Source organism: Pelodiscus sinensis, chromosome 2 (assembly GCF_049634645.1).
Source record: "Pelodiscus sinensis isolate JC-2024 chromosome 2, ASM4963464v1, whole genome shotgun sequence".
Lineage (NCBI taxonomy): Eukaryota > Metazoa > Chordata > Testudines > Trionychidae > Pelodiscus > Pelodiscus sinensis.
The window spans coordinates 70,158,105-70,172,768 of record NC_134712.1 but is presented as its reverse complement, the minus strand read 5'-3'; the positions used below and the strand labels follow the sequence as shown (position 1 = coordinate 70,172,768).

Genomic DNA, 14,664 nt, shown 5'->3' with positions numbered 1-14,664 from the left:
TTTAACAAACTCAAAGAACTGGTAGGTAAGGTCTCATGGAAAGAAAATCTAAGGGAAAAAGGACAGAAGGAGAGCTGGCAGTTCCTCAAGGAAACAATATTAAAGGCACAACTGCAAGGAAGAATCTGAAAACTTGTAAGAAGCCAATATGGATTCATCAGGAGCTCTTTAATGACCTGAGAATCAAAAAGGAATCCTACAAAAAGTGGAAACGTGGTTAAATTGATAAAGAGTATAAAAGAACATTACAAGTATGTAGACACAAAATCAGAAAGGTTAAGTCAGTAAATGAGTTAGACTTAGAAAGGGATATGCAAGGCAATAACAAAAGGTTCTTTATACACATGAGGATCAAGAGTAAAATGACTACTGAGCGGGACAGGTGAGGTGCTTAATGTCTGCTATTATTCAGTCTTCACTAAACTGGCTATTGATGACTAAACACCCAACATATTGACAACCACGGGGGAAGGAATGCAAGTCAAAATAAGGAAAGAACAGACTAAAAGAATATTTAGGTAAGTTGGATTTATTCCAGTCAGCAGAGACTGGTGAAATTCATCCTGGACCTAGGGTACATAAGGAACTAGATGAAGCAAACAAGGAACCATTAGCAAATATCTTAGAGAATTTCTGGAGGACAAGAATGGTTCCAGAAGACTTGGAGAAGGGAGAACACACTGCCTATCTTTAAAAAGGTGAACAAGGAAGAACCAGGAAACTATAGACCAGTCAGCCTAATTTCAATACCTAGAAAGATACTAAGGGTGCTAAAAGGTGGGTAATTGGCTAATTGAGTAGTACAATTTGTATCAACTGCATGATTAGTCAATAAGGGAAGCACTCAGTCCCAGCTCACACTGGGTCTGGGAGCTTCCCCCGCTGTAGCTCAGCAATTTACATGTAGTAAGAACCAGGCACACAGCCGGGGTACATCTTGGACGCGATGTGAGCAAGGACTGAGCCAGGCTGCTCCATGGCATGTGGAGTAGCCTCTGCTTGCAGCAAACCTGGGCCTGTCATGTTTCATTCCCCCTCTCCTCCCCCCCCCCCCCCCCGCCTTCCATTGCCTCTGATAGCAGAAACAGTGCTGGGGGGGAACCAGTTGATACAGAGAGTATGCTTGAAGGATGTCAACGTGTCAGAGGCAGCAAAGAGGGGGTGGGAGGTGGGAGCCAGTGCCCTTGAGAACCGGATCACACAAAGCTGCCTGCCTCCCTCCTGCAAAGGTGCTGTCTCTGATAGAAAGGTAGCAGTGCGGATGGTGAGGGGCGCAGGCAAGAGCTGGTACACATAGGAAACAGGCTTTTAAGCCAGCTCCCCACATGTATCAGCTCCCACAGAGTTGTCCATCTCCCAAGTTCTCCTTTGTAATAATTTTGTATGGGGTATTGAGAGAGCGTTGGTACTATTAAGGGCTATGGACTATATTAGTGGCAGGATATTGGACACACAATAACTATATACCTATCTACCCCCATTGCTGGGGAAGATCCCCTTCCCTGTAAAAGAACAAGACAGGATTTGGCCATAAAAAGGACAAAAGAAGTGAGGAATTGAAAGTTAGACAACATTAAAAGGCAGAGTAGTAATTTCAAACTTAGTGGGTTCTTTTTCATTTTTTAAAAACACAGTGTTTGGTGCTGTCATCCTTATATTGCTAGACAGTGACTTCCATGTTTCGTTCATTTCATGACATCTCTATAGAATGTTTTGTGACCATGTGATTTTTTTTAACCCGGGAGGTTCATAACTTGGTGTTCTATTATTTCGCTTTGCTTAACACATCCAGATTGCTTTGTCAAAAATAAATGAGAGGAGACTGGAAATGGGATGTTGATTTTTTATGGCCCTACTCTGATCTGTGGAACACATCTTCCTGACTTTTTGTTTTATTTTATTGTCATTTTGCTTAATTTTCAGGAGGCAAATCTGGTGTATTAATTGTGAAGATCTTAGAGGTGCATGAGGAATGTGCTAAGCAAGTTGCTCTCTGCCAGCAGCTGGGACAGCTGCCTGCTGACAGCTCCTCTGAAGTTGATGTCATTGATACTGAGACCAGATTAAAAGTTCTTTTTACAAAGGAAACAGCAGCTCACCTCAAGGGAGGTCCACAGGATATTGTCCACATTTATCCTCCTTGGTAAGTACAATGCGTTGGTTGCACCAGCTGTGGTGTTAAAAGATAAGATATTTTTATCAGACCATCACATTATTACAGAAGAGTCTTCAGAGAATCAGACCTTGTGTCTTTGGTGGCTTGTGAGAATTTCTGGAAGACACATTAATGCAGTGTTAGTTCAGATTATAAGAAAATGTAATACGTGCTTATGGACTTTGATTTGCTTTTTCATGAAATTTTTTCATGTTAGAATTCATGAAAGTTATGAAGAATATTTTGCAACGATAAGGCCAATAAAATATATTTTTGTGGTGATAAATTGAGTCAGGAAAGTCAGTGTCTTTAGTTTGGGTATATCCCAATTGGTGGAAAAGCACTTCAGTGCTCAGAAGATACTCTACAGAAAGATCATGGGACTGAAAAAGTAAAATAAATCACTCATTACTTATTAGTAATATCATTACAATGAATGACTGGTTATCATTTCCACTGCTACCTCTTTTCTACTCCACATCTCACGTGGAATTTGTCAAAATATAATTTTGGCTGAACTGTTTTCCTTCACCAGATTGAGGACAGCATCAGGAGACTATGCATATGGTAGGGTTGTAGTACTGGGTCAGCAGTTTAGAGCCTTTTTAGGGTTGCTTCTCTCCCCACAACCCAAGAGGTACATACTAAAAAATAGAGTTTCAGAGGGATAGCCGTGTTAATCTGTAACTGGAAAAACTTAAACTACTAAACTAAAAAAGAACTTTTTTTTCCTGCTAATATCTTTCTCATAGTCAACTTAGGTATTGCCCCAAACAGCTGTGGGTAAAAGCATCTTCAGATAGAAATGTGACTTAATTTTAACTGTATCACACTCAAATTTTTTTTTCTGGTTGTAGAACTCAAATTACTGAATAAGACAGAAAGCTTTACCGTCATTTTTACCTAGCTACATATGAAAATCTTTTCTACGCCACTTGCTTCAAGTTACAATCTATGAAATGGCAATCAGCATTTTTGGAGGAGATTCGAACATTTTAATGCAAAGATGTTAGATATTAATCCATTATTCCTACAGATGTAATCAATGATGACTTTATGTAATTGGAGCAGTAGCTGAAAGACACTTCAAACACAATTCCTATCATGGCATTAAATATTTAGCTAATTTTTATTATTTTTCTTTCCTTTCTCTCTCTCTCTGTCTCTCTCTGTAGCTCCATAGCTCTATTTGCTTGTCCTTTCCCTCCCCCTTGAATACTTATATGTAAGTCCTCGGCCCTTCCTTTCTATTCTATGTCTTGTGTTTTGTCTCTTTTTTTCCCCTCTGTTTCCATTGTTCCTCCTTCCAATAATATGGATTCCCATTCCCTATCTCCTGTTTGATTTCCCCTTTTTGCATTCCCTCTGCTCTTGTTAGGCTACTAAACTGGCACTGGTTTTACACTGCTGTTGCTTACAAGGCCTGTCCTACATGCAAGTTTTGTATTGGTATAACTGTTTCAATTAGGAATGTAATTTTTTAATGAAATTTTATGCCAGTATAATCCCTAGTAGGGATGGAGTTATTTTGGTATAAAGGTGCTTATATAACAATTGCTTATTTCTCTTCCTATATGGGAGTAAATTATGCTGATATTAACACCATTATATTGGAATACTAGTCTCTGCATTAAAAGGATCTTGGGGGTAAGTTTTTATGTATGTAATCATGGCCTAGGAAGAGGGGTTTCTTGGCTGAGGAGGTCCTGTTCAGGTTTGATCAATGAGTCCATCAGCAAGTACTTCCCAGGATAAGGAATATACAAGAAATAAGCTGTTTAATATCAGAGGGGTAGCTGTGTCTGAATCCACATAAACAATGAGAAGTCCCGTGGATCCTTATAGACTCACTAACAGATTTTTTGGAGTATAAGCTTTCGTGGGCAAAGACCCACTTTGTCAGATGCATCTGAGAAAGTGGGTCTTTCCCCACATAAGTTTATGCTCCAATAAATCTGTCAGTCTATAACAGTGTTTCTCGAACTGTGCTCCAGAGAGCCCCAGGGCTCCACGAGACATCTCCAGGGGCTCCGTGAAGTTGACAAACTGGAAAGCCTTCAAAAGATAATTGAGAATCACTTTGAACTGATGCAATTAACACACACCGCTGGGGCTCCGCATAAATTTTTACGCATGTAAAGGGCTCCGGAGCCCAAAAAGTTTGAGAACCGCTGGTCTATAAGGTGCCACAGGACTTCAAGCTGTTTGTTTCCCAATATTCCATCTGGTAGATTATTATTGGCCAAATATCTGAATGGGGAACAACTAAAGTTCCTTATGACCAGGCCCTGTTGCATAGTGGAATGAAATTGCTGCGGCAAGTATAAGATGGCACAGTTCCCAAAATCATGTAGCCAGTGTAAATCTTTACAGACCTTCTGCAAAAACTGAAACATTATTTAAATAGAAGAAAGTAAATGTGAGTTGAATGAAGTTCAGAGATCCTGTTATAGCTGTATCTGATTCCCTCAATGGCACATTAATATATTTTTAAAATGCTTAATATAAATGCAGTGTGTATATGGTACTGCGGACTGTGCCTTTAAGGGGTTGAGCTTCCCGACAGAGTCTGAGTGGTGCACTCTGAAGCTCTTGTTCATTGTGTGCTGACCCCATGTGTGTTTCGTGTGTATAACACACATGCACCATGCATCTGAATGTGGAACTGCTAACAAGCAGTGTCCATTGGTCTGCACATGCACAGGTGTGCATCTTGCACTCCATGCTGAGGGCTTAAGAGGTAGTATAGGCTGGTGCATCCTACTTCCTTTTTCCACTGCATGGCCTTAGTCGGACTCTCTGTGTTTGCAGATTTCTCTAGCTTTTACTAACTGTTATGTGCTAGTTCAAGCCTTTATGTTCTTTTATTTTCCTTGTAGGGCTTGCAAGGAAGTAAAACAGGAAAATAACAGAACATCACCAATCATCACCTACCATGCAATGGATGTTTAAAGGGAAGGTTTAGAGTCTCATGACTAGGTTGGACCTCAGCATATGCAACATTTCCTTTGTGGTGTCAGCCTTTGTGTGTTCCATAATCTTTGCAAGGGTGAGGGAGAAGGTTATCTGGCCGGGTGGAGGGCTGAGTGCCTAGCCAGAGATTTTGACCAGCCAGATACCAGGACGATAAGGAGAGCACAGAATGGGACAGTGGAAATCAGAGAGGCTTTGAAGGAAAGTTTTATGAATTGCCAGTTTTAAGACTCATGCACATTGCTCTCAATGAAGTGCTCCTGCATTCAATTGTTTTCCTGTAATCCCCCACTCTACCACTGCAGTACAATCAATGAAGAAAGAGATTGTTGTTCAAAAATCATGCTTTTTTATGTAGGGAATACAGCAGGGAAATAATAGAAATCCAGGGTGGGAACCTGAAAGGGGGAGGGGCAAGCTCAGAAACATGAGAAGGACAGCCTTTTGCCTTCCTAGGTCCTGGAGGTTAACGCTGCCCTTGAGTGCCCTTGAGTTCTCCTCCTCCCATGTCCTGGGACCTTTGGGAGTGTAGTCTGTAGAACTGGGAGAGGAGGGAAAGTTGTTATGCACAGTGTGGAACAGGGTTCTAGGGTTGAGTGGACTTGTTCTTCAAGCAAGCAGCCAGATGCTCCATTACTGTTACAAGGGAGGCAAAGATACTATCCTGTTGCCTTGCCTGCAACTCCCTGCGCGCTCTCTTCTGCTGTTCTTGACGTGAACTTGTCCTGGCACTCGGCTAGCATCTCTTCTAAGAGCATATTCATCCAGTCCATTTGTTACTTGAACATATCTTCCCTTGACACTTGCGCCAGGCAGACAGTTTGTGTAGGCAGTGAATACACAGTTGGAGTACGCAGTGAGCTGGCTAGGATTGCCAGATGGTTTAACCAAAAATACCGATCCCTTCCCCCTCCCCCCCCCAAAAAAAACCACTGGGGAAAAAAATTCTGTTTGAAGGGGGGGGAAAAAAGGCCTGGGGGAGATCAAAGTTGTTGAGCAAAAAACCCATCATGGCCCCTTTAAGAACAGGGGCTGGGCTTTGCCTTTCTTAACAGGCTGCCAGTGTAGCCGCAGAATGAGGGTAACAGCAACAACAGCTTTTACTGAGCATGCTCAGTTGCACTACACATGCTTAGTACGCCCTAGGTATGACTTTCTGAGAGACAGCTGTTTGCAACACTACGACGGCCATCTTCTCTGCCGTCTCTCCCTGCTCCGGACCAGACAGTTCCCCTGCAGAACCAGATCCAGGGAGGGAGAAAGCGAGCGGGGTGGGCCCGGTTGCTTAGGGTTACCAGGTGTCTGGTATTGACCCCGATAATCTGGTATTTTCGCCTCCTGGCCAGTAAAAAATCAGAAAATACCGGACATTTTAGGTGTCCAGTATTTTCTGAATTTTTTTTTTACCGGACAGGAGGTGAAAATACTGGACTGTCCGGGTCAATACTGGACACCTGGCAACCCTAGAGCTGGCTGCTGTTCCTGCTATAACGAAAAGTTATACGGGTACATGTTACAGGAAATGCATTATGTTACACCTAACCAAAATCTGTTAGCATACAGCGATGGTCTCCGTAAAGAAAATGGATATGTGTTGTGTGCAAAGCCAAAGTTTTGCTTTAAAGAGGCCATTGTACAGCAGATACCCAGTAGAGTTCTCAAGGGAACCTCTAGACTCTCACGGAGGCAGGCATGGTAAGGGGCCTGCCCCGGCATGATCCTGCAGGCAGGAGGGGAAGGAGAGGGTTGGCTCCTACAGGCGGGATATGGGAGACTGGTCATCAACAACCATGGGCTCAAGACCTGTTGGTGTCTGATGCCTGCCTCACTATTTCTTTCCATCTTTCCCTGTCCAGTGCGAAGTGGCTTCGTTTCTGTAGAATAGCTCCGCATCAATCTACTATATCAGCTCCCCATTCTCTGCCTCTCCTATTCGGACCATCCATTATGCCGAATACCCAGGGTCTTGACTTTTTGCTCATCATTCATTCTGCAGATATGCCCGAATAGCTGTAACTTCCGTTGTATAACCTTCTGCAGTAGGTTCTCTTTTGGCTGTACCTTCCTATATAATTCCTCATTGATGACCTGAATCCATTCTATTCTCAGGATCTTTCTAGAACAACTCCTCTCGAACGCCAGTATCTTTGTCTTAGAATCTTTCATTATCACCCATGTCTCACATCCATACAACATGCTCCTAAATACACACGTTTTCAAGATGCTTAGCTTTGTTCCTAAGCTAATCGCTTTACTTTTCCAGATCTTATCCATCACCTTCAAACTCACTCTTGCTTTCGCTATTTTAGTTGCTATTTCCTTCTTACAGTCTGAACAGGATATACTTAAAAAACAACAAATAGTCTGGTAGCATTTTAAAGACTAACAAAACATGTAGATGGTATCATGAGCTTTCGTGGGCACATGAAAGCTCATGATACCATCTACATGTTTTGTTAGTCTTTAAAATGCTACCAGACTATTTGTTGTTTTTAAGTTTATCATTTTAATGTAACTGGACAAGAACAGTGATCCCAGAGTATTTCCCCAACTTGGATTTCATAGTTGTAGTAAGTTCAGATGTATCTGCTGCTTTCTCAACCTAAGTTTGCATAGGTAAGGATAGATCTAACTTCACTTTCCTGTTTGGTTGGGTACACTCTTTGTTAGATAATAGAGAAGCATTTTGCCCATGTCACTTATTTTCCAAATGAGGCGGCCTTTTAAAAAATGCTATCACAAAATACCTCAGCCTGTTTGATAATGATAAAGTAGCAGCTTGGGCTTGTTCTATTAATGAAACAGAAGAAATGTGTGTTCCCAAATTTAGTGCTAACAGAAAAAGAACTCTATCATTTGCATTCTTTTGTTCCTCATAAACTTTACAAAAGTCATAAAAAGTAAGGATGAGACATCTTTTGCAAAACCTCAGTTCCTCTACGTGCTCCACTGATAAAGGCCAGTTCTCTGAATCAGAGGTTGATCAGTCAGGCCAGGATCAACAAGAGAGATTGTTTTCCTACAGAGCCCTTTGATACAATGTCTACATTTAAAAATATCAATATAATAGCCATTCAACCAGACAGAGAGGAAGAAAAGAAATCAACAGGCAAATCCTCACTATCAAAAAAAAGGAGTGTGCACTGTCTTTACATTCTTCCTTTGAAGATGTTATAATAGCAGACTGGGAGAATCCTGATAAGAGAAAGGACACTCAGCCAGCAGATAAAATTCTACAAAAGTTCCAAAGCCAGCATGATGACTATTTCTAAAGTAGATACAGCAGTAGCCTCAAAGCAAAGATATCATCTTACCATCTATAGATGATTACTTTCTCAAGATCATGCAGTTAGGAAAATTGAAGCTACCTTAAGCAGAAACTGAAGCAGCTTGCAGCCTTCTGAAAAGCATTTATTACCCCCACATATTTTGATAAAACAGCCTCTCTGTCCCATTAAAATGACTTAAAAAGAAGCCAAAGCTTAAACTCAATATAATTTTCCCTCCATTGATTCTCAGACCTGGTCAACACTACAAAGTTAAGTATCCATAAGCCACCTTGTGTCAACCTATTTGTGCATGTTCTGCCTACATTTGTCTCCCAGTGTGATAAGCTCTCTATTATGCCTACAAAGTAATACTGCCTACCCAAATAGCTTGAAGCAGATGTCACAGTTGTGAACTCCACAGTCCAGGGGTTACACTGACTGAAAGACCTCTCTGCCTTAAAAGCCCTGCAAATTTTTGAAATGCCTTTTCCTGATTGTCCAGATTAGCAAGAATATCTAGCAGCTCTACGCAGTTATGTGCAACAGTCCAATTGACTGACTCTTCAGCCTGCACAATCCAGAAACACATTGGCTTGGAGTAGACAGAAAATATTGGATCTCCTGGACCTGAGAGGAGAAGAGGCTGTACAAACCTAGCTACAGCAGGCTTGCCATAGAAATGTGGACATATATGAGCAAATTGCATAGGGTGTGCAAGACAATGAGTACAATGGGGATCCGCAGCAGCAGTGTATGAAAGCAAAGGAATTGCCAACAGGCATACCAGAAGACCAGGAAAGCCAATAGTTGATCCAGTGCTGAGCCACAGACCTGCTGACTTTACTAAGCACTCTTGGTAGAGACCTCACCACTGCCTTGCAAACCATCGTGGCTGCTTCTGAGGAGCCTGAATCTGAGGCCTCTGGTGTGAACAGCAAAGCTGAATAGGAAGACGAGGATAAGGGGACATTTGAACTAGGACTTGTTTGAGACTCCACCATGGTCCACTCGGTCCTGGAAGTTGAACATAGGCAACCCTGATGCAGGCATAAGAGCCTTGAGAATCTGTGCTTATTTCCCATTAGTGTTGGCACCTTCGAAATAGCAGGACTCAGATATCAACTTTTAATTTTTTTACTCATACAGTGGTTGCTGTAGAACAAAGAGGGGTTGTCGTTATCTGCTTTTAATTTCTCTGTACAGTTAAGCAGGGGACCATGTGGAATGTTGTTTATGTATACAGAGATGCCCCTTGAATACTTCTGAGTAATCCAGTGCAACTTTTGTGGAGAAACTCTGCAATCCTCTCTTGAAAGTGTATAGGAGTGGCAGCCTTATTCCTTCCTGTGCAATAGAACACTTTCCAGTGCCAGTGGGTGATCACTTTGGCTGGTACCATTTGAGTACACAGCCTATGCGCCTAGGTGGCTTTGAGAAATCACATAAAACAGTGCTTTTTATGCCTTTGATCCCATCATGAGTGGTGTTTGGATTAAGGATGTTAAATATCCAGTACTTTACTAGTTGAGTAGTCAGTGGAATTTTCACATTCCTCCTTTATACGTCCACGTTGAGCTCTTCTGACAGCGGTTGTATATGGCTGTTCAATCTCAGCAGACAGCATCTCCACCTCTGCCAGCCACCCAAGTGGCAACTTTTTCTTCAGTGTCTCTCAGCTATTGTGCCGGACACAACAGGCAGCTATAACCATTAGGATATTTTTCTCACTGAGATCTAGTTGTATGAGTAAACTAAAGCGGAGCCCCTTCAGTCTACCAAAAACTCTGTCATTCTGTGCCTGCTGAGTTGGTAGCTGAATATTTCTTAGTGCTGTGGAGATAGCTGATGTTTGGCTTCATGAACTAGTGGAGTGAGGAGTAGGCTTGGTCCCCCAGAATCACTGTTAGCATTTCAACATCACCAATGGTAATCCACCAGTCGAGAAAGAAAGTCCCTGCTTGTAGCTTTCCGAACAGCTCTGTTCTTAAAGATGCATTTTATGATCAGTCCACATGGATGTTGGTGAAGCATCCCAGGTAATCTATGAATGCTAGCATAACCATAGAAGAAAAGCCCTTTCTGTTGATGTACTCCTTGGTAATATGGTCTGATTCCCAAATAGGGATATGCATGGCATTTATCACTCCACTGCAGTTCAGAAATCCCATGGCTGCAGATATATCCATTATGTCCTGCACATTGCCTGGAATCTCAGTGCTAGGTAGCAGGAGACAGTTAATGATCGTGTACACTTTGTATGACAATGATTCCATGGTAGATTTTGCAAAATGATTTCCCACTGACAGTTCAGTAGCGGTTCAGTATTGCAGGTTTCCACTGTGTGATCGCCACTTGCTTTTCTACTGTTGGTGGTGTTCCTGTTTTGTTGTCCATGCTCTGGAGGTGTGGGCGAACTTGGCACACAGTTCCAAGGCCTTTCATATCCAAAAGTTCTTCAGCTCCTGCTTGTCATGCCAAACCTATATTACCATGCCATCTCACTAGTCAGTGTTAATTTTTCAGGCCCAGAGTAACAAGCACTCCAGCATTTGCAACTGCTCCATGAATGCTATAAACAGTTTTGAATTAGATCTTGCTCTGTGACATCTGACCTCTTAGAAACTGTTATGTTCCCTGGGGCTGCCCTTGTGGCTATGCAAATACTGGAGGATCATGTGTCCTGTGTTTGCAGTGCTCCTAACAATCACGAAGAGCTGTCCAGGTCTTAAGCTTCTGTTTCAAATGGCAGACAGCAGGAGGTCCTTTATAGGTATAGAATTTTCAAAATAGGTAGATGTATGGAATAGAGTGCATAAGAAGGTGGTGAAAATTGTATGATGGGAATGTGATGCCTTTCTCCAAGTTTCTCCTCTGTGACTTGTTTGTGCTGTACCAGGCATTGCCAAAATTTCCCAAACAGTGTGCTGGACATTGGAGAGCTGCATGTTGAGATACCTGCTCATGGTGCATTGCACATCGATACAAGTGTTACTGCTGAGTATAATAAGGTACTGATGCAAGACACAAACTGTGCATGTACACAAGTGATATATTAATTGCAGCAAGTGGCTTCATGCCAACACAATTTGCATCAGCAAAAGTTTGTAGTTTGGATGTGACCGCAGAAAGCTATATCTAGCAAGGGCACAATCTCTAGTATAACCAGTGCTTTCATATCCATTTTGACAGAGTAATACTAAGGCTTTTGCCCATTTTAAAAAGGAAAGATAAATTAATCATACCTCAGAGGAGAAACTTAGCATGTTTTGGTTTGGATCCTATAGAAGAAAAAGAAAAACTATAAACCTGTTACTTGTACTGCCATTCAAATATATCTTAAAAGAACTGAACAGGTAGTTATCAGTATTATTTGTGTCCATGCATTCAAGATGGAAAAGGTAAATAATTAAATCTTTTTTAGCTAGACTGATAAATAATATGTTTATATTAGGCTTGTGCATAAGTAGGTCAGATGATATCAGGACAGAGTTGAAAAGGACTTGTGGACATCTTTGAGATGCCATTCTTGTGGGAATGGGGAATTCAGAAGTTAACAGAAAATGAAAGTACAAGGTTGTGTGTAATATATAAGTTTTGAGACCTAACCATGCAGTTGTGGAATAGTAACTGTACAGTATTTGAGAGTGATGATTAGCTAAGTCATTCTGTGTCATCTTAGTGGTACTTGTAATTATCTAGAAGGTTAAAATTATATGGGTTTTGTTTTAAAATTCTATAGTTATCAGTCTAAATTACTATAATGTGAAAGGGCAGTCTTCAACAACTATTGTTTATATTTGTCAGATTGGAATCAGTAAAGTGCTAGCTCAGGGTATATCTACACTACCCCCCTAGTTTGAACTAGGGGGGGTAATGTAGTCATACGGAGTTGCAAGTGAAGCCCGGGATTTGCAAGTGAAGCCTCGTTCCACGTACAGCTAGTTCAGATAGGAAGCCTAATCTGAACTAGCTAGTTCGTGCCGCGTGTAGTCACGCGGCACGCAGTCCGAACTAGCCGGCATTTAAAAATGGCGCCGGCCGGCTTCATGCAAATGAAGCCCGGGAAATTCAAATCCCGGGCTTCATTTGCAACTCCGTATGACTACATTACCCCCCCCTAGTTCGAACTAGGGGGGTAGTGTAGACATACCCTCAGTGATCTAGTGCTACTGTATTATATGATCTCTCCTGAGCTGGGTGTGTCAGTCCTGACTCTATAGTCCTACGTCAGTAGAAACTTTAAGGACAGAGGATGTACCGTGTATTGTTCTTAAATTATTGCTGAGCTGTAGAGGGAGTCTTAACCAAAAGTATGAGTCAGTTCATCAGGGAACATTTCAATGTTAATAAGAAAGGAAGGGCATGTAAGTAGATAACTGCAATACATATTCAGGGAATGACTTGTTATGCTGTTATTTAACACCAGTTATAGCATAAGAACATACATAAGAAGGGCTGTACTGGATCAGACCAAAGGTCCATCTAGCCCAATATCCTCTCTTATGACAGTGGCCAATGACAGGTGCCTCAGAGTGAATGAAGATAATAAGTGGTCATAAAGTGATCCACCCCTGATCACCCATTTCTAGCCTCTTGCAAATAGAGGTTAGGGACATGATTCCTGCCCATCCTGGCTAATAGCCATTGGTAGACCCATCCTCCATGAATTTATCTTGGTCTTTTTTGAATTCTGTTATAACCTTGGTCTTCACAATATGGCAGAGTTCCACAGGTTGATTGTGCGTTGTGGGAAGAAATACTTCCTTTGTTTTAAACCTGATTCTTATTAATTTACTTTGGTTATTGCAAGTTCTTGTGTTAAGAGGAGTAAATAAGTCCTGATTTTATAGACCTCTATCATAGACTCCTTAGTAATGTCTTTTCCAGACTTGACATCTCTTTCTTGCTTCTTTGTGGGCACAGGTAATTTCAGTGAGCTAGCCCAATATTAGACTGTGGTATTTAGATTTCAAGGTATATTAATTGAATTTGTATGTAATTGTGCCCACAATCTGAGATACAGAAATAAGTCAGCTTTTAAATATCAGTCCTAAATTGTCAAAAAAAAAAAATAAAAGCTGTTTTAATTTGCTCTCTTAAGTTATTGGGGTAAGAGGGGAAAAAATAGATATGTCCAAAATTTTAACTAATATGACTCATTAAAATGTGGTATCCTGGTACTGTGCAAATGTTATTCACTCTTGAATATATAATACAGTTTAATCTGTTTGTTGAGGGAGAAAAACATTTAGTCAGAATGAAAATTTCTTAATAATGATGCAGAAAAGATGTTCTAAATTTTAAAATTTAATAATGTGTACTGTTTTATTAAACTAAAAGCTCTGTACTAAACACTTTCCAGCACGTACAAGTAAGGAAATTCCAAGCATTCTGCAGTGACAGATACTATTAGTGGGTAGTTGTCCACTGACGTCAAAACAGAGAATGGCAAACAGCTTGAGGAGCTTGGTTCATGTCATAAAAAAATGCATAGTCTTGGATAAACTCTGTGTTAGCAACAGAGCTATCAATGATATATGGGCAGCTTCACATGCATTCCCATGTGCATTCAATTCAATTCTACATTCCAGATTTTATTTAATGAGCAACTGATGGAGCCAAGACCTGGCATTGTACAAAATACCATAGCTTGTTTTATCCAGTCACGAAGGAAAAACAAGATGCACAAGTTCAGAATTAACACAGGATTATTACAGAGTTGTGACGATTATTCCTCCGATAATTATTCCAAATAACATATTCGGGATGTGTAAAAAGATGCTTAATTTGTAAAGAATTTGTGCCAAAATTTCTGCAACAGTTTAACCACTAAAAAGTTCAGTTTCAATTTAATGTGAGTGGCTCAAATGTGTAAAGCATGCAGAATTATCAGGAGGCAATTCATCTTTTTATTTACATTTTGGAAAAAATGTTTCCTTTAGTTGCATTGTTTGAATAACGTTGCTGTTTCTTTTTTATATATATTTCTTCGGCTTTACTATAGAGAGAGAGTTTAAAGCGATGTCCCATTGATATAGTTGGTGGGGTGTTGGAGTAGTGTGATGCTATACAGTTAAGGGTACATTTGCACAAACTGATTTGTGCATGTAATGTGGCGTGTGGTTATTCTTGTCCCTGGATTTCTCAGGCTCTTCGTATAAATGTTTTTTATGTAAAATTAGTGCAGTGTATGCCCTTTGTGTTATGAATATGTTATTTGGCAAGGCAATAGATTAAATTGGAGTTTTTCAGTTTCCCTTTGAGACA

At 40.8% G+C, this 14,664-nt stretch overlaps 1 protein-coding gene across 2 annotated transcripts in view; it reads left to right on the top strand.

Moving 5' to 3' along the window:
* SPIDR (scaffold protein involved in DNA repair) overlaps positions 1–14,664 on the top strand; it is a 348,017-nt gene that overhangs the window by 168,398 nt on the left and 164,955 nt on the right. For both annotated transcript variants that reach the window (XM_075920729.1, XM_075920730.1), the window contains one exon: positions 1,924–2,143. In XM_075920729.1, coding sequence (XP_075776844.1) covers positions 1,924–2,143 — 220 coding nt within the window. The remainder of the gene's footprint in view (positions 1–1,923; positions 2,144–14,664) is intronic.